This window comes from Camelina sativa, chromosome 18 (genome assembly GCF_000633955.1).
Source record: "Camelina sativa cultivar DH55 chromosome 18, Cs, whole genome shotgun sequence".
Taxonomy (NCBI): Eukaryota; Viridiplantae; Streptophyta; class Magnoliopsida; order Brassicales; family Brassicaceae; genus Camelina; species Camelina sativa.
The window spans coordinates 1,046,292-1,072,865 of NC_025702.1; the positions used below are offsets into that span (position 1 = coordinate 1,046,292).

A 26,574-nucleotide genomic window follows, 5' to 3' on the forward strand; every position below is an offset into this window, starting at 1 on the left:
AATCCAAAGGGATAGTAGCCGTTGCCAGTGCCTCTTGGCGCCACGAGAGGTGATTATATTCTTGATCTCACGATCCACAATCTCGAAGATGAGATGTGGATGAAGCCTGGGTTGGTTGTGCAGAATTTTGTTACGACCACGTGAGCTGAGAGCTTCCTTATAAGCGAAAGGGCTGATGGAGAGGAGAATCGAGTCCACGAAAGAAGCTCTGCCTAGGAGCAAAACAACCTTTGACGGTGACATAGCCTATTGAAAACAAGTTTCCATACTTGGGGCAGAGAATTCACACACTAAGAGGAGATGGTCTCGAGACTCAAATGCCATAGAACAGAGGCAACATGTTACATGTATCAGATTGGATCAGACCCCATGACATCATTCTCTGCCAAGTAGGCAATCTATTAAGGTTACTTACCCACATGTTAAATGCATATCTAGGGACCGCTCCTTTAAACCAGACTACAGGAGCCCAATCTTTTTTAGCTTCTCTCTGCCTCAGAGCCTCCCATGTCATGGCTACAGAGAAGCCATTTATTTTCTTGAGACAATTATTTCGGAATTAGACATACATTAATTAATGATATATACAATTGGAACCCTTAAACCTAAAAGAGTTTTTCAATCAAATTGTTTGTGGGTGATGTTAGTACATGTATTATATTGAGACTTTAGTTTAGGAATTGGAGACATTATGCTAGTACAATTAGAAACCATAGCAAGTTGTTCAATTAATTAATTGTATGTGGATGATGATAGTCATCTAATGCAACAACAAGTTAGACCCTTTTTTGTTGTTTCACAATCTCCTCCAATGTAAAATCTTCTATCTATGCAATCTTGTTGACACTTACAAATCGTATTTGCCTTTCGGCCTGCAAATTCGTCAACAAATTTCAGTTAGAAGACACTAATTTTTACGATCATAAATCACCATTTATATCTAAGAAACAGAGTGACTACCTGGAAAACAAGAGCACCAAAATGATCAAAATTAACTGAAACAAAAGCATAAGAAGATCTTATATTCTCCATTTTATTTTATTTTAATGAGATTCTCACTTGTGAAATTGTGATGTGTTTTAGTTTTCGAAACTATATATAACAACAAGATGGTCGCTGAAAAAAAAGACAACAACTAGATGATCAGCTTCGAACTAGAATATATAGATAGGTAGGTACGCTTTAAATTTATTTTTGAAATATTTCATATTTGACAAACAAATTAAAAGGATAACAAGAAAACTTATTGTCCCTCGCACCTACAGTACCTAGAGCATGGGCATTGGTGTAGGACAATTTTTGGTCCTTCAAATTTAATAGTATTATTTTGAAAGGTTCTTATTTTTAGTATGAGCATTGGTGTCTATTTGTATTGTTTGTTGCAGCAAAAACAGAGCATAGAGAGATTAGAAAAGAGAGTAGAGAAGAAGATGGGAGCACACACACATTTAACGAGTTCAGTAGTGTCAATGTGACACCACCTACATCTCGCCGAGACTCTTGCTCGGAATCCACTAGAAGAAGAAACATAGATACAAATTACAAGTGTCTCACTCATCACTCACTCATAAACACTCTTTGTATCAACCTATGTTCTAATGAGAAAAAACACTCTTGTTTAACCTGTTTAAACAACTGTAACTAGAACAGAACCCCTACTCAACCATCTTGTTAAAAACAGAACACACTAGCAGCTTGAAAACTCACTACTAGCAACCATTAACATGTCTCTTATCAACAAACCTTGCGATATCCCTGAGACACATCTTTGCAACAGCTCTCACATCAAATCTAGAACCCATGATGTCTCTTTCAAGCTGTAATAACAATCTGCAGTACTCTTCTTGTATGCAGCACCCACCAAAACGAATTTGGCCATTGCATCATTCGATTTGCAGTCTTGAGTCAAGACCTTATTAATCTTTAAGATCATTCACTGACTGACCTGCAAATGACTTCCATGAGTAGACACTTATGTAGACTTCTCATAATGCAACCAAGACAACTAACCAATCCACAATAGTTGTCTTCTAAATGCAGCTTAAATCTCTGCATTTTTTTTCATCCTCTTTTGGACTCCTTTTCAGTTACCAACACCAGTCTTGAGATGAGTTATTTATCAAGCTTGATATACAACGCTTCCACAGTTTTAAATGAACAGCCTTGAGACAAATTATGGAGAACTTGCACTTGTCTCTTTCAGTTTCTTCTTCAGAGAACTCACTGAACAACTGTAATGACTTCATCTCCGTTTACTTAATGTCTTCTGAAACTTTCAGAAAACCTGCAGCTCCTTAAAACTGAAGCTTGTAATTCAAATAACTCAAGCTCAAAAATTCCAAAAACACGAAGTTCAAACAAAATTCACAGGACAATTGCGAAGTTATACTTAACCAAAATATACACTAGCTCGTTTCGTTTCTATCATCGACAAAAATAAAAATCCACAGAAGTGTATACCAACTGAAATCTACACATGTAAAAGCCCAAAGTAGACATTAAGAACTCAAAAAGGCAAAAATCACGAAATCAAGCAGAGAATTTAGGGCAAGGAAACAGAAATCTGAAGAAGAAGGATGAACAATTACAATACCTTCTTAATCTGAGAGATGATTCGAGAAATCAGGAAGAAGAAGCTGCGGCAGATTCGTAGACGAAATTTTGACTCGCATTGAATCGTAGCTTACGATCTCCTCTCTCTCACCAGTACTCCTCTCCTCTCTCGATTCTTCCAATCACAAATAACCACGTGGCCAAGTCGACGGACGAAAAACGTCCCAAAATAAGAATCGTTTCTTCGAATATGGGCCTTTTTTGATTTATTTAAAATCACAAATACACGAAGGACGGCCCAAGTACACGCCGTTGCACATGCTCTTATAAATTTATAATTTGGTAGATAAGTGGAATTTAGGGCATGAGACAGATGTACTTTATAGAAATTTCTCTACATAATGTACATTCTGGTCAAATAACTCTTCTATTAAATATAATAGTAATTTATCCGTGTCTTATTTAGGGTATCCATGGGTGAACCCTACAAAATTAAAATCCTATATTGATTTTATTAATATTTTAATATAATATTATTATCTAATTTAATTAATTATTTTGTTTTTAAATTGCTCAATCAGATGATGGCACGTAAACACTAAAGAGTCTGGGCGTGTCTCAATGTATCTTCTGCGAGACACAAGGTCTTTCTCTCTCCTCACCTTTTTCATTTTTTTTGTTCTTTATTTAAAAGACACTCATCATCATCTCCCCGATGGACTTGCTTTTAGGGGTTGAACGTACTTCTAAGATAATATTAAGAAATATATGGGTCTGAATGGTTGCAGCAGTTGGGGTGGACAAATTCATCTTTGGATTAAACCGCTTTTTATTTACCATTCATTAAGTGTAGTCAATAGTGGTGCGGTCCAAAAGAAACAGAGATAAAACCGCAACAGACCAACTGCGGATCGCTTTTGCTTACAAAAAGAGTTGGACCACAGCAATTCGTTGTCCACACTTAAAATAGAGCGGTCTGATCCGCAGACGGATTTGTCCGCCCTGACCGTGGTTACCATTCAGACCCTATATACCTTTTTTTCATGATGTTGTTATTTATTTTCCAAATATTATTTCAGTTTAGTAAATTTAATGGGTTGGGTTTTTTTTCTCAATCATTAAATGGGTTGGTTTTATAAAAGAAATAATTGAAATGATTTTTATTACTACACACCAAATGTAAATACACTAAATTTGCTGTGCAACAAAAATTGTGACATAAAGGAAACTTGCAGACTAAATCGAGTGGCTGTTTCCTGGATAACACATTCCTAGTGTGATGTTTCATTTTAATCTTCGAACTTAAAAAAAAAAAAAAGAGGAGAAATACATAGTAATAGATCTTATTATTGACACTTTTGTGTGACGAAATGTCTGATGTAGTCCTCGGACGAAAGCATGTGTGATCTCGGCGACATACAGCTCGTAATACATTAAAGATGGTAAGATTTTCGTCATCATATTTGGATTTTCGTCACATATTTTAATCTAGAGATTTAATGAAAATCGAGTATTATATAACAATACAAAATATTGTAACTAACATAAATGTTTAACAAGACTGAGATATAAAACTACTTTTCACTACAATAACATCATTTTATTTAGAAAAATATATATTGAAAATATCGAATCTTAGAAAAAAAAAAAACAATATGTTATGTATAGCACATGCCATAACTCATAGTCTAGTTCGAGTTGAAACTCAAAACAAAAGAGTTGGTTAAAACTAAACAAAAAGAAACACAAAACAACGTTATTTATTTGGATTTATAGTAGATTCTGAAGATTCTGAAGATTCTAAACAAAGGAGACAAGTATTTTCTATAGTAGATTCTGAAGATTTTTTTTTTGGATTTATAGATTGCATCGAAAAGTGTGTCTGAGAGAGTTTTAGATGATTCGCATCTTCCTTCGCAAATCTTCGCCGGAGATCGGCCTCACGCGGCTTCTCTGAGAATTTCATCTTTCTCCTTCCTTTTCCTTTCTTCTGGCTTATGAAGACTCACATTGCTAGGGCGACAGTGCCCCCAAAACCTCCGGATCCGCCACCCGTTAAAAAAAGAGATCTAGATCCCGTTCCAGCTTCGGTAATCAATGCTCCTCCGATTCAAATTTCTACTCAGAATGTTTCCAACTCAGCCTCGATTCCGGTTAGTCCACATGTTGCCGATGAGCCAAATCTAGCTCAGAGGTTCAAGGCTTCCCTCCGGAACCTTCGCAAAATCTCCTCATCAGAATACCTTGAAGATGGGACACCGGTAGTTCAAGCCCCAGCCTCAGTGCTGCTGAAAGCAGCGGACCAGTGGAAGGGCCACATCATGGCAAAGTTCAATGAATTAATACCTCTTCCGTCAAAAATATTCTCATATCTGAACCATGTGTGGGGAAAATATGGGAATATTGTGATTCTTCATGTTGATAATACCTCTTGCCTCATCATGATACCATGTATCTCGACAAGGGAGTGGGTGTTGCAAGTAGGGTACTGGCAAGCCGGAAACTGTGCTTTCTCGGTGTATCCATGGTCACCAAATGCGTCTTTTGAGATGCAGGATTTGAAGACAGCTTCGATGTGGGCAATTCTCGAGAACGTTCCCCCTCAGATGTACTCTTTTGATGGAATCAGTGTGATAACCAGTGCCATAGGAGAACCTTTGCACACTGAGAAGTCAAGGCTGGATCCATACAAATTTGGGAACACGAAGGTTAAAGTCAAAATATCCTTGGAGAAAACCCCTCCATCTTTAATCATTGTACGAGACTCAGAGATGAACACGGTGAAGGTTAGGGTTTCTTACCCATGACTACCGTCGAGATGTTGTAACTGTGGTAGGTTTGGACATCTTCTAAATAGATGTCTGAAACCATTGATGAAGAAGAAAATTGTGGAAGGAGACAATGGAGGATTCAAACCAGGAGGTATCGCGATGGCTAGCACTGAGATATCTCTTGGCAGTGGCAGCACCCAATTGGAAGTGGGTGAATCTAGCTGTGTAGCAAAAGAAAAGGGAGAGATACCAGAAAAAAAACAAGGGAAGCTCAGGGGCTCAAGCACAATCAGAGAAAAAAAAAAGCCTAAGAGAAGGAGTAGAAGTTTACCACCAGCTGAAAAGGTCCTAAGTCATAAACGAGACTGGACAATGTCAGCAAAAACTCAGGAATCAGTTTGAATGTGGATTCAGGAGAGCACAAAAAAGAAATTAAAAGCATATGAGACTCAAGACATCATTTCTTCAGCAAAGCAGAAGGATAATGAATGGACTATAGTGAGACCCAAATCGAAGAGGAAAAACAAGGATGAAGGGAAGGGTCCAAGTACTAGTAAAAGGGGGTTAAACCGTCGATTGGTGGAGTTCGGAAGCCATTTTTGGGTGTAGCAAGAGCTAGAAAGCTCGCAAAACTGGAGACGAAGGTGCTGTTTGTGAGGAAAACTCCAAAAAAAGTTCCCCTAACCCGGGAGGGAGTGGATCCGGTTGTACAAAAAGGTCACCCTCGGGTAGTTCTGCTGTCTTAAATTTAAAGGATAGTCGAGGAAGGATTTCGGCTATGCCTGCTAATCTATGATAGAGCTTAGCTCTACGATATTTTTTGGTACCCAAGATGAAAGTTTTTTGTTGGAATATTCGGGGTATAAATAATCACTCTCGACAGAGATTTGTGAGAGATTGGATACGGAAACATAAGCCGGTAGTAGGCAGTATTTTGGAAACCCATGTAGCAGAAGAGAATGTGGAGTTTGTTTTTCAGGCTTCCTTCCCGGGTTGGCGAGGTGAATTCAACTATGAATGAGTAGAAAATGGTAGAATTTGGGTAGTGTGGGATCCAGCAGTATCAGTAATTTGTTTTTTAAAATCTGCTCAGTTAATGCTATGTGGAGTGTTCAATCCTCAAACTGGTGAAGAGTTCTCAGTCGCTTTTGTATATGCGTTCAATACTCAAATTCAATGCAGAGAGCTGTGGGAGGAAATCTCGGAAATTGTCAAGAACTCTCCGGCTAAGGATTTACCATTGACAATCATGGGAGACTTTAATCAGATCCTATCAGCGAATGAGCATTTATCATTGTTACCTCATATGTTGCCTCTTGCAGGAATGAGAGAGTTTCATACATGCTTGTTCGAGAATGATTTGACGGATATGCCAAGCATGTGTGCCTTTTACACTTGGTCTAATGGGAGACAGGAGGACCCAGTCCTCCGAAAGTTGGATAGGGTGTTAATGAATGAACAATGGGGAGCTAACTTCCCAGATTCCCTCACGGTATTTGAACCTCCTGGAGACTTGGATCACTCGCCTAGATTATTGCACACTTCCTCCATGAGTGATCACAGTAAGAAGAGCTTCAAGTATTTCTCTTTCCTCTCCACACATCCTAAGTACAGAGATTTCATAGACGAAGCTTGGAAAAAGGAGGTGGGATTGGGCTGTAAATTATTTATGGTCGGGCAGAGATTCAAGAAGGTTAAGGAGGTTTGCAGAAAACTTAATAGAGAAAGCTTTGGAAATATTCAGCAAAGGACGAAGCAAGCCTTAGAAGATTTGGAAAATATTCAGGAAGCCCTACTCCGAACCCCATCAGACTCACTCTTTAGGCAAGAATTTGTGGCTCGCAAGTCATGGAATTTCTTTGCCAAGGCACAAGAATCATTTTATAGAAAAAAATCCAGAATTCGGTGGTATAAGGATGGGGATGCAAATACCAAATTCTTCCATAGGGTGGTGGTGGCTAATCAACGGAAAAACTGTATCAAGTATTTGAGGGGAACAAATGATGACATTGTCTGTAATAAGGATCAAATCACGGATATGCTAACTTCTTACTACCAAAACCTCTTGGGTACAGTTAATAGTGGGGTAGTGCCTCTGTCTGTCGAACAGCTAAGAGAGATAACAACTGTTAGATGCTCCCAAGCACTAGCTCCTCAACTGGTAACGATACCGACGGAAGCAGAAATTCGAAGAGCAGTAATCACTATGCCTAAGAGTAAAGCGCCTGGCCCATATGGGTTTCCCATTGAGTTTGTTTGGGAAGCGTGGAACATAGTAGGCAAGAATATAGTGGTTGCGGTTCAAGACTTCTTTATTTCTGGTGTCCTGCCAAGTGGTATGAATGCGACTGCTTTAACTATCATTCCTACAGTACCAGGGGCGGATAAGTTAACCCAGCTCAGACCAGTCTCATGCTGCACAACTGTTTACAAGATTATAGCCAGGCTCTTGAAGCAAAAGCTTAAGCTCTTTGTTTCGGATGCAGTTCAGGCCAACCAAGTGGGGTTTGTTCAAGGTCGACAGCTTTTGGAGAATGTTCTACTTGCCTCAGAACTGGTAAATAACTTCCACGTTGAAGGCAGCACCACGAGGGGTTGTTTACAAGTGGATCTTGCTAAGGCTTATGATAATTTGGATTGGGGCTTCCTCATCAACGTCCTTCATGCGCTAGATCTCCCACATCAATTTATTGCCTGGCTAAAAATGTGTTTCACCTCTGGAAGCTGGATATAGAAGAGCATATGCAAGCTGAGACCTCTGTCCGGACCCTTCGTAGTGTGTAAGCTGGGGACTGGAGTCACTTGCAATTTATGGAGTGATAATTGGACTGGTTTGGGGAATTTATTGGAGATTACATGGCATAGAGGTCCTGCTGTTTCAGGTCTTCCAAGGACTGTAGTGGTAGCAGAGGCTTTAAGAGAAGGACAATGGTGGTTTTCTCGGAGCAGAAGCAGGCACCCTATCATTCAATTACTGCAACAATGTCTGCCGTCACCGTCAGTGGTTAATCCGCAGGTTGATGGGGAAGATGATTGCTATCTTTGGAAAGTGGGTCAATCTGAACCATCTGCAGTTTTCTCTACTGCAATCACTTGGGACCATTTAAATCCGACAGGAGAAAGGGTTAATTGGTTTGAAGGAGTGTGGTTCAAGGAAAGGATTCCAAAGCATGCGTTTATTACTTGGCTAGGGGCTCTGAACCGTTTGCATACCAGAGACAGGTTGTCGAGCTGGGGACTGACTATCCCGACCCAATGCCTCTTATGCAATACTCATGATGAAACACACCAACACCTATTCTTTGATGTGTATTTGCTGGGGAAATGATGGAACCCGGGACGATGGCCAGCATACGGACTCGGACGAGGACCGAAGCGCGCAAGGAGCCAAGGACGCGNGGGGAAGATGATTGCTATCTTTGGAAAGTGGGTCAATCTGAACCATCTGCAGTTTTCTCTACTGCAATCACTTGGGACCATTTAAATCCGACAGGAGAAAGGGTTAATTGGTTTGAAGGAGTGTGGTTCAAGGAAAGGATTCCAAATCATGCATTTATTACTTGGCTAGGGGCTCTGAACCGTTGCATACCAGAGACAGGTTGTCTAGCTGGGGACTGACTATCCCGACCCAATGCCTCTTATGCAATACGCATGATGAAACACACCAACACATATTCTTTGATTGTGTATTTGCTGGGGAAATGATGGAACCCGGGACGATGGCCAGCATACGGACTCGGACGAGGACCGAAGCGCACAAGGAACCAAGGACGCCACTGCGTCCAGAACTAGACAGCCCTCAACCCAAGCACCGAACCTGGTGCCCGGAGCTACAACAAGGAGACGTACCACAGCAAGGACCGCAAGGAAGAAGTGCCTCATCTTTGTCCAAGCTTTCGTTCAAGAACAAGAGGCGCTCGATCACGGACCCAACCGACCCGACGAACAGCCGACCGAGGCTCTTCTAACGGTCTTCACCATCACCCAAGGGTGAAGACCTCCAAGTCATTAGGGGAAGTAGTACTCTTTTTCCCACTTTGGGTTTTTCCCAATGGGTTTACCAAGGGGGTTTTAATGAGGCTATGATCCCTAGTGCATGGCCATGGCCAAGAACCACTTCGGCCACGTGTCCATTCTATCCTTAGTTTAATTTCGCTTATGACTGTTGTCTTTTAAAACTATTTCTTGGACGCTGCGTTTTAGTTTTACCCACGTGTTTAGGGTTTTGAGAGTCCCCTTATGTAAGCCACCCTATATAAAGGGCCTAGACCTTATCATGTAAAGGTAGACAATCATTAATAAAGACCAAAGTTATCTCTTTCCTCTCATTTTCAGAAATTGAAACGAAACCCTAGAAGCTACGCGAACCGGGTTCGTCATCTTCTAGGTTGGCCGTATCACAAGGAGAGTCATCCCTCGTGTGTCGCTACTTCGCTCCACCTCTATCCCCATCTCTCCGAGAGCCAAACGAGTCGAGCATCTCCTCGTGAATCTCTCTCCGTCCGTTCCTATTGTTCCTTGGTGTTGTTTCCGTCCGTGCGCTGCCCCATCGGCCAAACTTATTCGTTGACGGCCCAACCGAGTTGCATTTCCGAATCGCTCCGCTGGGTTTGCTCCGTCCGTACGTCCGTGGTTCGCGTCCGTAGTCCGGGGTCACATCAGTTGGTATTAGAGCCGAAATTCTTTGCAAAGGTTGTGTCTTTCCTCCCTTTACGTTCTTGCACGGTCAAAGTTCGAGTCTAGTCCGTTTGTCTAAGGTTTTATTCTTGCTAGGTGTTTAGTGTTCTTGAGCTGTTTTCGTTTGGGTAGTCTAGATCCATAAAGTTGTGTTCTTTTGCTTGGTCGTTGTTAGTGGTGGCCTAAAAACCACGTGCAGCGATTAGAGTCCCAGCGCGTGAGATCCGTTTTTGTTTTTTAGTCTTAGTTTGTCTTGTAGTGCTTTTACTTTTGCTTTTACTTTACCTTTTTCCAATCATTAGCTGTCCAAGATTTGTCCGATTTGTTGATCCTATCAAACAGAGAATCCACGCGTTCATACTTTGTGTAGGATCTGTTCTAACGGACATGCGTCACGGATCGACCGACAGTACCGTTTGCCACCGTCCAACCCGACCGTACGCCGGAGGGCTTATCAACCGCTGCAGGACACACTACTGACCGTCGGTGGTATCACTTCTCCAATCAGCCGCTGCGTGGACCACCATCCGAACAGTACCTGGCCGCCGCCTGTACCACAACCACCGTACATACAATAACCGCTGTCCGTATAGCCGATATGGCCGAGCAACCTGGAGATCCGCTTCCAGTCCCAGAAATTGGGACTGTCTTACCGAGATCCGGACTCAACTAGCCCAGCTAGAGAACCGACTCTAATGGATAGAGGATGGACAACGGCAACCCGCGGCTCGAGGACCGCCTGTCCAAGATCGCCAACGACGCTATGATCCGGATCCACGAGGAACGTCCGAGGAAGACGATGGTCCACTCTACCAAAGGAGACGCCATCGTTGTATGGACGAGCGTGAGGACGATCAACCCTACCGTCCGGTTGAACCGGGTCACAAACTCACGGCCCCGACGTTTGCCGGAAAGGTTGATCCGGAAGCTTACCTGGGAGGGAAGGATGAAACATATATTCGCCTGCTACAACTATCCCGAACCAAAGAAAATAGCCTATGCAGCTGTCCAGTTCACGGACCACGCCCTTATGTGGTGGGATCGTTCCGAAGCTGACCGAAAAAGGAATGGGGAACGCGCCTTACCGCATTGGGAAGCCATGAAGAACGAGATGAGACGCCGATACGTGCCCCCGTTATACCACCGCGAGCTCCAGCGAAGGTTCCGCAAGAGTTCGAACATCTTCGCAACCGGCTGGAGGTCGAAGATACCGAAGAAGGATTGATGGCCCAGTTTTTGGACGGCCTACAAGACCGCATTGCGCGGAAGGTGGAACGCTTAACGTACAATTCGTTCGATGAACTTTTGCACCTCGCGATGCAAGTCGAACAACAGATCAAAAGAAAGGCCAGCACCATCAACCGCTCTCGCACTCAAAGAACGCCGAGCTGGTCGCCTAACTCATCCCCAGGACCCGGAGGACACCACGGGCAAGAGAAGTCTAAGGCCGTCGCCAATGACTCACGATTCAAACCAAGGGACCTGAACAAGGACTCTCGTACCGATCCCAGGCTGCAGCCGAACGAAGGGCGTAGCCGAGATATAATATGCTTCAAGTGCCAGGGTCGAGGCCACTACGCCCGAGATATAATATGCTTCAAGTACCATGACTATGACCGCATCGGGAGAAATCGAGTCAGAGAACGATGACGGACCCGACGAGCCGAACGACGCTAAGGAAGTCGAGGAAGCCGTAGCTGAACCGGATGAAGGGGAGCTACTTATGATCCGGCGGGTCCTCAACACTAGCCAGTCTCCGGACGATACGCACCAGCGGAACAACATCTTTCACACGCGTTGCACTGTAAGTGGGAAGGTTTGTGGCTTGATCATTGACGGTGGATCTTGCACCAATGTGGCAAGTTCCTACATGGTCAAGAAAGTTGCTATTAGTACCACAAATCATCCTAAACCCTACAAAATCAAATGGTTGAATGACAAGGTCGTGGTCCAAGTCACCGAACAGGTCATGGTCCCGTTTAGTGTAGGCCCCTACAAAGACCAAGTCTTGTGTGACAGGGTTCCAATGCTAGCTAGCCACCTCCTTTTGGGGTGTCCTTGGCAGTTTGACAAACGGACCTCACACTGTGGCCACACCAACCAATACTTTTTCGCGCATGATAACAAGTGTATTTGTCTAAAGCCACTAAGTCCTACACAAGTTTGTGAACTACAATCGAAACTGTCTAAGGAACCGAGCACTAAAATGAACTTTTTGATTAATGCTAGTACGGTTAGGAGATCACTTAGTGACTCCACTTGTCAAGTCTTATTGATGGTGTTTAAGGATGTTGTGAGTATAGGCACGGAACAAGACGCCATCCCGGCCATGATCAGACCAGTCCTACGACGGTACCAGGACGTGTTTCCGGATGAGTTTCCGCACGGCTTACCACCCCTTCGAGGCATTGAGAACCAGATTGATCTCGTGCCTAGAGCCCAGCTGCCAAACCGTCCAGCCTATCGTGTGAACCCCGAGGAGGCCAAGGAGCTTAAACGCCAAGTATCTGAACTAATGAAGCAAGGATACGTCCGGGAGAATCTCAGCCCATGTGCGGTGCCAGTCTTGTTGGTACCTAAGAAGGACGGGACATGGCGTATGTGCGTGGATTGTCGGGCAGTGAACAACATCACCATCAAGTACCGCCATCTCATTCCGCGCCTAGACGACATGCTTGATGAACTCAGCGGCTCCACCATCTTCTCCAAGATAGACCTTAAAAGTGGTTATCATCAAGTGAGGATGAAAGAGGGAGATGAGTAGAAAACCGCGTTCAAAACCAAGCAAGGTTTGTACGAATGGTTGGTAATGTCATTCGGTTTATCTAATGCTCCCTCCACCTTTATGAGACTGATGAACCATGTCCTTAGGGTCTATATCAACAAGTTTGTGGTTGTTTACTTTGATGACATCCTTGTTTATAGTAAATGCCTTGAGGAACATTTAGAACATCTGTCCTTGGTCTTGGACACTCTTAGGGAGAACAAACTGTACGCTAACCTTAAGAAATGCGTGTTTGGAGCTATCGAGCTAGTTTTCCTAGGCTTTGTTGTAAGTGCGCAGGGGCTTAAGGTGGACAATGACAAGATCAAGGCCATTGAGGAGTGGCCAACCCCGACCAATATCAGTCAAGTCCGGAGCTTTCATGGCCTAGCCAGTTTCTATAGGCGGTTTGTGCGGGATTTCAGTTCGGTAGCTGCACCACTTACCGCCACCATTAGGATAAGCGTTGAGTTCAAGTGGGGACCGGCTCAAGAAGCAGCGTTCCGCGAGCTCAAGCACCGGCTGACACACGCGCCTCTATTGGCCTTGCCGGATTTCAGCAACCTTTAAAGTGGAGTGCGACGCGTCCGGGGTGGGCATTGGAGCTGTGTTGACGCAAGGAGGCAAGCCTGTTGCCTATTTCAGTGAGAAGCTCAGCGGGCCGACGCTCAATTACCCAACCTACGACAAAGAACTGTACGCCCTAGTCTGCGCCATGGAGACTTGGCAACATTATCTATTGGCCAAGGAATGTGTCATTCATACCGACCATGAGACGTTGAAGCACTTGCGCGGCCAGACCAACCTTAAGAGGAGGCATGCCAAGTGGTTGGAGTTTATTGAAACATTTCCATATGTCATTAAGTACAAGAAAGGCAAGAAAAATGTTGTGGCCGACGCACTTTCACGGCGCCATACGCTGATCACCACCATGGACGCACGGATCCTCGGGTTTGAGCACATCAAGGACACGTATGGTTTGGATCCGGACTTCGCCGACTGCTACCAGGAGCATGGTAAAGGAAACTATACCAAGTTCTTCGTACATGACGGGTTCCTATTCAAGTAAAGGCGCATGTGCATCCCAGCTGGATCGATGAGGGAGTTGTTAATGAGGGAGGCACATAGAGGAGGGCTTACGGGTCACTTTGGCGTAGCCAAGACAATGGCCATCCTGAAGGAGCACTTCTATTGGCCTAAGATGAAGCGCATGGTGGAGAAATTTTGTGGTAGTTGCATTACATGCCGGACGGCCAAGTCCACCACGCGTCCTTACGGTCTATACACGCCACTTCCGATCGCATCAAGTCCGTGGGTTGACTTATCTATGGACTTTTTCCTTGGTCTACCACCATGCGACAAGAAGGACGCTATTTTTGTGGTAGTGGACCGTTTCGCCAAGATGGCCCATTTTATACCATGCAACAAGACCAACAATGCCATGCACATCGCCAACCAGTTCTTCCGAGAAGTAGTGCGACTACACGGCCTTCCCCGCACCATTGTGTCCGATCGCGAGCCCAAATTCCTCGGCCACTTCTGGAGGACGATATGGAGAAAACTTGGTACGCGGCTGTTGTACTCGACCGCGTGTCATCCGCAGATGGACGGCCAAATAGAGGTGGTTAACCGCACCCTCGGAGCACTACTGCAGACCACCATCGGCAGTAACAGGAAGACTTGGGTCGAATGCCTTCCATTTGTGGAGTTCGCCTACAACCTTGCCACGCACTCGGCCACCAAGAAATCACCGTTCGAGATCGCTTATGGGTACAAACCGCTGACTCCTATGGACGTGTTACCCTTACCACCCGACGACGTAGTGAACCAAGATGGCGCGAGCAAGGCCAAGCTCATCAAGTAGTTACATGCGGAAGTGAAGGCCAACCTAGAGCGGCGTACCGAACACTATGTGCGGACAGCTAACCAGGGCCGAAAGACCATGGTTTTCAAGGAGGGCGACTGGGTTTGGTTGCACCTACGGCCAGAGCAGTTCCCACAGAAGAGGAAGGACAAGCTGAGCCCCCGCGGAGATGGACCGTTCCGAGTCGTCGAGAGGATCAACGACAATTCCTACCGCCTTGAACTGCCCGGTGAGTATTTAGCTTCGACCTCATTCAATGTTTCTGACTTGGCCTCGTTTGATGTAGGTACCGAGGAAGATGTTTTGAGGGCAAAACCTTTCCAAGGGGGAGGGAATGATGGAACCCGGGACGATGGCCAGCATACGGACTCGGACGAGGACCGAAGCGCGCAAGGAACCAAGGACGCGACTGCGTCCGGAACTAGACGAACCTGGTGCCCGGAGCTACAACAAGGAGCCGGACCGCAAGAGGCTTTAAGAGAAGGACAATGGTGGTTTTCTCGGAGCAGAAGCAGGCACCCTATCATTCAATTACTGCAACAATGCATGCCGTCACCGTCAGTGGTTAATCCGCAGGTTGATGGGGAAGATGATTGCTATCTTTGGAAAGTGGGTCAATCTGAACCATCTGCAGTTTTCTCTACTGCAATCACTTGGGACCATTTAAATCCGACAGGAGAAAGGGTTAATTGGTTTGAAGGAGTGTGGTTCAAGGAAAGGATTCCAAAGCATGCGTTTATTACTTGGCTAGGGGCTCTGAACCGGTTGCATACCAGAGACAGGTTGTCGAGCTGGGGACTGACTATCCCGACCCAATGCCTCTTATGCAATACTCATGATGAAACACACCAACACCTATTCTTTGATGTGTATTTGCTGGGGAAATGATGGAACCCGGGACGATGGCCAGCATACGGACTCGGACGAGGACCGAAGCGCGCAAGGAGCCAAGGACGCGACTGCGTCTGGAACTAGACGGCCCTCAACCCAAGCACCGAACCTGGTGCCCGGAGCTACAACAAGGAGCCAGACCACAGCAAGGACCGCAAGGAAGAAGTGTCTCATCTTTGTCCAAGCTTTCGTTCAAGAACAAGAGGTGCTCGATCACGGACCCAACCGACCCGACAGATTGCCGACCAAGGCTCTTCTAACAGTCTTCACCATCACCCAAGGGTGAAGACCTCCAAGTCATTAGGGGAAGTAGTACTCTTTTTCCCACCTTGGGTTTTTTCCAATGGGTTTACCAAGGGGGTTTTAATGAGGCTATGATCCCTAGTGCATGGCCATGGACAAGGACCACTTCGGCCACGTGTCCATTCTATCCTTAGTTTAATTTCGCTATGACCGTTGTCTTTTAAAACTATTTCCTGGATGCTGCGTTTTAGTTTTACCCACATGTTTAGGGTTTTGAGAGTCCCCTTATGTAAGCCACCCTATATAAAGGGCCTAGACCTTATCATGTAAAGGTAGACAATCATTAATAAAGAACAAAGTTATCTCTTTCATCTCATTTTCAGAGATTGAAACGAAACCCTAGAAGCTACGCGAACCGGGTTCGTCATCTTCTAGCTTGGCCGTATCACAAGGAGAGTCATCCCTCGTGTGTCGCTACTTCGCTCCACCTCTATCCCCATCTCTCCGAGAGCCAAACGAGTCGAGCATCTCCTCGTGAATCTCTCTCCGTCCGTTCATATCGTTCCTTGGTGTTGTTTCCGTCCGTGCGCCGCCCCATCCGCCGAACTTATTCATTGACGGTCCAACCGAGTTGCATTTCCGAATCGCTCTGCTGCGTTTGCTCCGTCCGTATGTCTGTGGTTCACGTCCGTAGTCCGGGGTCACATCAGGAAGTGTGGCATTACTTCCACTCACGAGCACGAGTTGTTCCTCCTCTTCTTTTTCAGGATGCGTTAGTGTGGTTAAAACGTCCCTGCAGAAGTAGAAATGGGGTGGCAATTCTCAGGTTAGCTTTCCAGGCTTCACTTTACCTCATTTGGAAAGAAAGAAACTCTCGTCTTCATAACTCAACGTCACGATCTCCGGCAAGTCTGATCAAAGAGATAAAAACCATCATTCGCAGTCGGTTGGAGCCTTTGTCACGACTGCAAACTCCAAGACAAGCAAGGACTCAAGAAGACTCGATGTTAATTACTTGGTTTGATCGGTTCCAAAACTAATGTACTTGTTCTTAAGTTGTATTTTCTTATTACGGAGGTGTTACTCGTTTGGAGGCACAGTACTCTAATCTTTTTGTAACTGGTACCATGTTTCCAATAAGTAACGAAGATGAAGGTTAGTTAAAAAAAAAAAAAAAAAAAAAAAAANAACGTTATAACAAACTATTTGGATTGTTGTCTCCTTTTAATTTTCATCAATATCATCTAGCATACGAATGTATATATCTACATAACCCGGAAAGACTTAGTTATATAACTTATAAATTTTTTTAGTATTAACCACAAGAGAGTTGGTTAAAAATAAATAAAGGAAACACAAAACACATAATGTGCAAAAAATCTCTATAATATGTGCCGTATTCCTGGAGGTTCCGGGCCAGATTGTGCAAAGATCAGTGGCTGCCAGCTGGTTGATGGGTCAAGATGCCCTGACGGATATACGAGGAACAATCTCGAAAACAGAGGTAAATTGATCAATATTCTGCTTTATTAAGTACGTTATTTGTTTTTTTTTTTTTTTTTTTTTTTTTTTTTTTTTTNTTTTTTTTTTGAAAATGAAGTACGTTATTTGTTGTAAGACAAATCAAGATTTCATTCTTTCTTATGTCATTTTGAATCCTGATTTTTGTCTCAAGGTGATGCTACCGATGAATACTGTAAGGTTGGGTGTATATCTTCGGTGTGCGGTGATTTAACCACTCTCCAGAACTTTGGTAAAACAAACTCCAAAAACTCATTATCATCAATATTTTTTTTCTTCTTAGTAATGGACAAGAGAATATATATATATATATATATATATATATATATATGATTTTTAAAACTTTTGACAATTAGATGCAAGTGAAATCGTGAATGAAGCGGTTGAAAAATGTGTCAGCGCATGTTCTACTGTCTGCACCCACGGCTCGATGGATGCAGTCAAAACTGCCTAGATCGACAATCATATCCATCTTTCAAGAGACCACGTATAACTTGGTGAAGGGGGTGCTTGTCTTTCATATTGTTGTTTTTCATGTTTTCAATAATTGTCATCTATGTGACAAAAGTATTAAGACTCTCGTGATCGTATCTTAATAATTAAGTTGTTTCAAGTTTGTGCATGTGCATAGAATGTTGTCAATCCTTAGATTGATATGCCTTCTATTCTCTATGTTTTAGATATATAATTATTGTGTCTTTATATATTTGATCTTCTTCGCTCAGCCATTTCCAGTTGCTTTGTGTTTACAGCTTATATCGTGACAACATATTCACCTTAGCAAACATTGATTGATAATATGTATTCTCAAATTCTAACTACTTTATTTATATGAATCATTCAAAATGCCATATATAGGTGGCGTTGGATAAAAGATTCACGTTGATGAATATGTTTTAATGAAGAACGATTTAGGAGATAACATTATCATTTTTGGGGCATGGAAATTCACGGGTGCGGGCAGAATGGATGGATACTTATGTGTATAGTTTTCCCCAAAGTCGTCATGCCAAACTGTTACTTTTTCGATATGGCAGCAACTCTTATATAACAATCTTACTACAATGCTTCGTCAGAAGTTGGCGTTACTAAAAACAATTGGAATTACACATAACCCCTTTAAAGCTATGAAAACCTCATCACGAAGTTGCTTAGCTTGATAGAACTGCTAATTTCTATCGATTATACAGTGTAAAATCCTTGGGATTGTTTTTAATCTTTCTAGGCCATGTTACTTCTTGTAATAGCCTTCATATATATTTTTCAACACAGGCTCAACGTATAAGCTTCTATTTGATTGCAACGCATTCCTCATCATATCATCGCCAACATCATCACATCTTCATACCATCATCATATTATCATCATCATCATCGTATCATCATTGTTGTTATTTGCCACCTTAGGAGCTATGTTGTGTGGATACATGGTTAGTAGAGGTAGTTTACCAGATCCTCATTTTGAGAGTCTTCTTGCAGTATTGTAATACTCATCCAGTGACAGATGCATATGCCATGTGGTGGACCTCAAGTATTTGTGATATCTTGTTTCTCTCGGTGTCTTGATTAGATTTCAATACGGTATCCTATTAAGCAGGAGAATTTTCTTGAAATGCTTATAATTTTAAGCTTCTCTCCATCTTTTCACCCAACTTTTGATAATCATGTCACTTTTTAACACTAGTTGTTAGAAAGCTTTAATTCATTTCCACCATCTATTAGCTCGTGGGGTCTGGCTTGCGGTTTCAACCATCCTCAGTCTCATGTTATAGCCATTGCTGATTTGATTTGTGCTATCAGTTAGAGATGGTATAACATTCAAAATTACTGATGAGTTTAACTACTGAACAAATTCTGAAGTTTTCGTTCTGTTTTGTGTGTTTGTAGGAGTCAAAACACCATCAAGAGATTACAAGATACAAGGATCATCATTCAGCAAAATATTCACCATCACAGGAGCAGCAACAAATCTTGTTTTTGCATTCAACACCGGGATGCTTCCTGAAATTCAGGTAATTGTTTTCAAGATTTCAGCTTCATGTTACCTGCATTTTAAGAACAATAAACTCAATTCAATGCAAAAGCTATGGTATTGGCAGAACGTTGTCTTCTTCAGTTTAATGTCTGTTGCTGCAGTTAGCACCCTAATCAGTTTGAGAGTTTATGTATGCTTGCTTCTTTCAGTTTTTGTTTAATGTAATCGGTTTCAGTTCCATGTTCTTGGATGAATATGTTGTTGTTTGACTTTGGTTTGAGTTATGTTCTTTAGTTTGATTTATTGATTGATTTGTGTTTCAATTTGTGGCTTTGTATGAGCTTTTGCAGACAAGAAGGAGACAAAGATACCATGAGTTTTAGCGGACAAGAAGGAGACAAGATACAATGGCAAATGGCTCTCTTTAGCATTTGGTTCAGACTCTGCTTTCTACCAAAAATCCTGCTTCTTGCTTAAAGAGCAAGCTTTTTCTTCTTCCTTTAGGTAAATCAAGTTTTTAAAAATTCAAATTAAGAACTTTATCATTGGAGGTATATTTTCTAAAAATATTTTTGGTCAAACCTTTTTCTTCTTCTTTAACAATTCTTTTGGTCGAAAGCTAATCTAACGGCTGGATAACTTATGAGAAAATCACAAAGCTTAAACACACTTAACTTTAACCCCATAATTTTCTCAAGAGAACACAGCAGAAACCCTTTAATTTATTTTCGATATCAACATATCCTGAAGCTGTTCTTGCTCATAGATTCTCAATCCCATCTTAACAGTCGCTTGTTGTATCATGAGATCGTTCATCACTGAAATGCTCGCGTGGCTCACTTCTAACTCCAAATCCATCAAAGCATTCATCAACCTTGCTCCAGGATGATTTCTCTTACCCGATTCCACTCTAATCATCACATCACTTCCCATAGCCTTCACTTCGATCTTCAACTCCGATAAATTTTCCTTGTCGTCGTTACAAACGCTAGAAGTCGCGTTTTGTCGTCCCGTTATCTTCTTGAGCTCGTTGAGCTGATTCTGAACCGCGTTTCTCTCCGATTCCGCGTTTTCAGCGGTTGATTTCAGCTCGTTTATGTAACGAACCGCGTCTTCGAGCAATGACGTTTTGTCCATCTTTGATACATTTGGTACAACCGCTCGTAACGCGTAGAATCTATGGTTTAGCTTCTCGCGTCTCATCCTCTCCGCTTCCACGTGGTTCAACGGCTTCTCTCTACCATGCATCGGTTTTCTCCCGCGCTTTTTCCCCGGTTTCATTTCCGGTATCTCCATCTCATCCATCCGATCATCTGAGCTCCGTTTAAACTCTTCGCCGGAGAAATTAATCTGAATCGGTTGATAAACCGGATTCGGATTCGGGTTGTGGATACTTGAATGAAACTGAGCTGAAGTCGGGGCTCCGGAAAAATCTTTGGATCCTTCGAAACTAAAAAGGAACCGGATCTTATTAAAAAGATCCGAGTTTTGACGGATCTGCTCAGTGGATCCAAGCTCCAACACTCCATTATCCGAAGGAATACATACGATGGTTTGTAACCCTAAACCCCCTCCTTGTTTAGCACGATCACAACCCGACCCGTATATCTGATCCGAACCGGTAACCCAAACCGGGTTATACGTAGTAAACGCCTTACCCGCTAACCCGGATCCGTTACCAAAAGTCCACGTCATTGAAACCAAGAAAAACCACTCCGTATCCGTCACTTCAACGTCGTCAACATCATCTTTGGCGTCGTCTTCTTCAACCACCGGAAATGTTTCGCCGGATATCATTGAGTTAAGCTCCCGGAGAACCCTTCGTCGACGCTCTTTCTCCTCCGGAGACGACGGAATCGTCTTCTTGATCGTCCTCCTCAACCTTCGTCCAGTTTTTTCCTCGTCGTCGCCATTGTAAACTCCGTCGCTCCATTTGAGAACTGACTCGCCGGAAAGGTCGAAGTACGACGGTTTCCAGAAAATAGCGTAAGTCCAGGGTTCGTGAGTACCACTCAACACAGTATGTAAACGCTTCTGGAGAGTGGTCTCGAGGCTAAGATGATGATTCGCCGGAGGTAAAGGTGGCCACAAGTCGGAGGTTAAGAGAGCTTCGATCATGGATAAGTTATCATCGGTATTCATCGTCGCCGGAATAGAAGAAGTGGTTCGGACTCAAGTCGTTTATTTATATCTAAACAAAAACAAAAGCAAGAAGAGAGAGAGAGAGTGAACTCTTTTGTTTTGTTTCACACGTACGGGTGCATGAAAAAAATACATATTCACTATTTTCCTCTTTCTTTTTTTGGATTTTCTTTCCATATAAGTTTTAATGACCCATGTGCGATTGCTGATGTTTCACCAGGTGAAAGGACCACATTTTCTAGGTTTTTTTTTTTACTTAAATAATTAAAACAACCATGAATGTATAAAATGATAACTCAGAACATGGTAATAAGGTTTTTTTTTTAATAACGGTTAATTATATTACCAAAAGGAACTTGAGGTTTACAAGAGTTTATATAGGTAACTATAGCCTAAAAAAAATTAAAAAGCCGTAAGTTACAGGAGATTAAGCTTCTGAAAGGAAAAAGTAATTAAAATAACCGAGAATCCTCAGTAGAGGTGCGTGAGCCATTTGAGTAGGAGCCATTTTAGTAAGAGCCCTTTGCCTTGTTTGTTATGCTGATGAGCTAGGAGGATGTCTCTGATTATTCTGTCAAGAAGTCTGAACAGAGAGTCCGACGAGACAGGTGGACCACCATGAGTACGAGAGTTGCGTTCCTTCCAAATGAGGTAAACTGTAGCTTGGGATACCAGCTTCTTGAGCGTATAGGGTAACCCTGTCGAGGAACCAAGGAGCCAGCTGATCAAGGTTTGCCAAGAAGTGATGATGAGATTAGGAAGGCTAAGTCTAGTGAAAACTAGACCCAATTGGGTAGCATACTCGCAGTGCAGAAACAAATGCTCCTTGTTCTCAAAACCGGTTGAACAGAGATGGCAGTTTGTGTCCGTAGTCATTCCCCAATTTATAGTCCTTTCTTTCACCGGGAGTCTATTGAGATTGGCAACCCAGAAAGTGAAGGAATGCTTGGGTATACCTTTCTTGAACCAGATAGCTTTGTTCCACTATTTGATCCCTGATGCAGGTCGCAACAAATTCCAGGTAATTTTGGTGCTAAAAAAGTCTTTTCTTTCACCTTCCTGTCCCCAGGAGTAAGAGTCAGATCCTGCAGATTCCACCGGAGGATTAAGTTGGAGGAGAGATATGCGAAGCGATTGGAGAAGGGGATTTCTAGTCCTGTGAGATGGAAGTCTCCATCCTTGAGGACCAGTTCCTTGAACGACAGTTGCATCCCTGGGAATGCCCATGAGTCTCGGACCATCATGACCTATAACATCAATCAGACCATCATGACCTATAACATCAATCAGAGGCCCCAACTGACTCCAATTGTCATACCAATAGCTAGCCGTTTTACCATCTCCAATAGTGCACTCTATAAGTGGCTTTACCAAAGGTTTCAAGGCAACTAGGAATTTCCACATCCACAAGGACCCAAAACTTACTTCAGCGGACCAATAGCTTTGATTCTTGAGCATATGCTCTCTCATCCAGGCTACCCAAAGGGAGCCACCATTCTGGAATAGAAGCCAAACCAACTTCAGATTGAAGGTTTTGTTCCAAACTGTGAAGTTTCTAAGTCCAAGGCCACCTTCTTTTTTGGGAAGACAGATATCTTTCCATGAAACCTTTGTATTTGCACGCTTTTCCAGACTCCTTGACCAGAGGAAGGCATTGCACATGGATTCAATGAGGCGGAGGCGCCCTTTGGGGAGGCGAAAGCAAAGGACCAGAAGTTAACAGAACTATAGATCACAAATGAAATGAGCTGGAGATGACCCGCGAAAGAGAAAACTTTTGTGGACCAGGAGGAGAACCTCGTCTTTATGTTATCCAGAAGAGGAGAATAGTCTGCTTTCCTGGGGTTGCGGTGGAGAAGAGGAAGTGCTAGGTAGCGAACAGGGAAGGTACCAATACTGAAACCTTGGTGGGACAGCTGTTCGAGAGCCTGCTCAGAAATACCTGCAGCGAACAGGGTGGACTTGTCACTATTCATACTCAGCCCTGAAAGATCCTTGAAATCATCTAAGAGGGATGAAATCTCTTGCAGAGAGGAGTTTCTCCCATCAAAGAATATCATTAGATCATCCGCGAAAGCAAGGTGCGAGATGATTGGATTTCTTCCCAAGGGATGATAACCTATTCGACCAGAGTCAAATCGGAGGCTGAGAAGGTTGGAGAGAGCTTCCATGGCGATTACAAAGAGGGTGGGGGAGAGGGGATCTCCTTGTCTAAGCCCTCTACCTCCTTTGAAGTATCCGCATAGCTCCCCATTGATGTTCATAGAGGAGGATGTGGTTGTGACACACTGCTTCACCTAGTTAATGAAACGAGGGGGAAAGCAAGCAATCGCCAGAATCTGCATAACAAAATCCCACTTTACACATTCAAAAGCCTTCCTCAGGTCCACCTTTAGCAGAGCCCTTGGCGTGACATTTTTCCTGCCAAAATCTTGCACCATTTCTGAGGCGAGTAAGACATTCTCCACTAGAAGTCGACCTTTGACAAAGGCAGACTGGGAGTTGGAGATCATTAGTGGAAGGATATCCTCCATGCGTTGTGCTATAATTTTAGAAATGACCTTATAAAGGACGTTACAACAAGAAATGGGTCTGAAATTTGAAATCTTGTCAGCTCCTATCACCTTAGGGATAAGAATAAGAGCGGTAGCGTTGATTGCTCAAGAAGATTACCAGTCCGAAAGAATTCCTTGACTGCAACAATAAGATCATTTCCGATATAATGTCCCAAGATGCCCTGAAGAACTCGCCGGTGTATCCATCTGGACCAGGGGTTTTGTTCGTTGGCATAGAGAAGAATTCCTTCTTTATTTCTGCATCAGTGATCTCCGCAACTAAAGCCTCTTGAGAGTCTTCCCCCAGTCTAAAAGGGATAAGTTCCCTGATTCGCTCAATCTCAGTATTAGTAAGTAGGATAGGTTGGCTTCCAATCAGGTCCTGATAGTAGGACACACAATGTGATTTCACCTCCTCAAGACTAGTTAACCTCTGACCTTGCTCGTTAATCAGATAATGAATTTGGTTCTGCGCTCTACGGGTCACCATGATCCTGTGAAAATACTCAGTATTAAGATCCCACATTCAAACCACTTAATTCGGGATCTCTGGTAAGCAAACTTCTCTTCTGCTATGGTAAGTGTCATCCATTGCTTATGAGCCTGTTTCTCCTGAGCTACTGCAGACCTTGAGGGATCGCTCAATAACAAGTCTTGACATTGATGCAGTGATTCCTGAGCGTCTCTTGTATGGTTCTCCAACCCCAAAAACTTTTCTTTATTAAGATCTCGAATAATCCCCTTAAGTTCTTTGAGCCTTGTGACCAGGTTGAACTGAGCAGTGCCATAAGAGTCCGCCGTATGCCAATAATTGAGAAGGCGCGGGAGGAACTCATCATCATGGAGAGGAAATGGGAAATCATAAAGTGTCGACGACCATGCTGCCTCTTGCCTAAATCAACAATAGAAGGATTGTGATCAGAGAAATCAGTCTCCGCAAACTGAGAAAAGGATAAAGGATACTTGATCATCCATTCATCATTGATCAGGACCCTATCCAGATTTTTAGCAATCGGGTTCAGCTCCTGATTATTCCACCAAGTAAATTGGTTCCCCCTAATGGTAAGGTCTTGGAGATTGGCATAAGATAGGCAGTCATGGAATTCCTCCATTCCTTTCTTGATACGGGTGCCCCCAGAAGAGTGTTCAGCAGGGTTCAAGGTTTGATTGAAATCTCCCATTACAACCCAGGGCCGAGCACACACAGCAGAATCTCTAGATAGAGCACAAAGATCCTCCCACAGTAACTGTCTCCCACTCCTGCAGTTAACAGCATACACAAAAGACACAACCATCTCGCTATCCTCCTTTGGTAATTAGACAATATAGGTGACCATTTGCTTAGACTTCGAGTGAATGGTTAATTTCACAGTCGGATGCCAAACAATTCAGATTCTTTCCAGCTCAGCAAACTCATAATTGGCTTCAAAATTCCAATCCGCAAAAGTAGACTGCACATATTTTAGAGATTTGTGTTGTTTGACACGAGTCTCAATAAGGCTTCCAAAAACCGGCTTATGCTGCCGTAGCCATTTCCTGAAGCTTCTCCTCTTTACACTATGATTAAAACCTCTAATGTTCCAACATAAAATGTCTACCTTTACCATTAATGAGAAGATTTGGTTATTGTCCCCTTCCCTGAGGAAGTCTGCTCAAAGTGCCTCTCCTTTCGTCGTTCCTTTTTAGATAGGACCTTCAGGAATTTCTCATTATCGTCGGGGTTATCATCTTCTTCCGACGGGGAATCAGAAGAAGAGAATTCCTCTGGAGAGCCTAAGTCTGAAAATGTGGAGGACGAGGAAGGTAATCGCCTAGAAGAGGTTATCTTTTTCCCTTTCTTACGGGGGTTGGGAGTAGTATTAAGCCCGATGTCCAGCTCCAGGGATCCTTCCTGATGAGGGGGATCAGAGGAGGTTTTCTCTAGAGTTAGAGAGTTCCTTTTGGATTGCTTTGAGCGTCTTCTCGAGGGATTTTTCCTTTGTCTAACTACTTGGTCTGCAGGTAAAGGTTTTGTAACCCTATTTCCACGAGTACTGTCCTCTTTCGAGTGAGTAGTTGACTTATATGAGTTACAGATGATCAGAGCCGTGGGGCATCGCTTAATGGAGTGTCCCACATCCTGACAAAAGGCGCAGATAGGAGGTAGCCACGGATTAGATACTTCTATCCTGAAGATTTCACCTGACTCAAATTGAGCATTAACTGCTTCCGGTAGCGGCTTGGTGATATTCACAATGGTGAAAACCTTTGCAACTTCCAAATCTGTGAGGTTGAGAGTGGCAGGGTGACAGAATAGCGGGTGACCCACAAGTCCCGCTATATGCTCCATAGCTTCCTGAGAGAAGAACTGAGGAGGAACCCCTCTAAATTATAGCCAAACCGGAGCTTTTGTTAGCTCAAGCATCACCGGGGTATGGCTAGGCTCCCAATCTGCTACAAACATAGATTGCCCTTCAATGTGCCACACCCTCTGGGCTAGGACTCGTTTGCGAGTTTCCTCACAAGGTATACGAATGAGGACTAACTTCAGACCTTGCTTGGAAATAGTAATGTCTCTTATCTTGCGACTCCAGATACAATTAAGAATGGCATAGAGAGCTCCTTTGGGGGGGGGGGGGG

At 43.4% G+C, this 26,574-nt stretch overlaps 3 protein-coding genes across 3 annotated transcripts; 1 reads left to right on the forward strand and 2 right to left on the reverse strand.

Annotated features, from left to right (window-relative positions):
• Window positions 11,608–12,765, forward strand: LOC104763033. Its single transcript, XM_010486454.1, has one exon. It carries the CDS (start codon window positions 11,608–11,610, stop codon window positions 12,763–12,765), a length of 1,158 nt encoding a protein of 385 aa, XP_010484756.1.
• Window positions 19,842–21,525, reverse strand: LOC104760217 (transcription factor bHLH28-like). The gene has a single exon (XM_010483105.2). It carries the CDS (start codon window positions 21,398–21,400, stop codon window positions 19,976–19,978), a length of 1,425 nt encoding a protein of 474 aa, XP_010481407.1. The 5' UTR covers window positions 21,401–21,525; the 3' UTR covers window positions 19,842–19,975.
• On the reverse strand, window positions 22,385–25,250 carry LOC104763036. The gene is made up of 6 exons (XM_010486456.1): window positions 24,919–25,250; window positions 24,518–24,847; window positions 24,074–24,449; window positions 23,764–23,961; window positions 22,972–23,697; window positions 22,385–22,897 (listed from the first exon to the last, which is right to left on the reverse strand). Exons 1-6 carry the CDS (start codon window positions 25,248–25,250, stop codon window positions 22,385–22,387), a joined length of 2,475 nt encoding a protein of 824 aa, XP_010484758.1.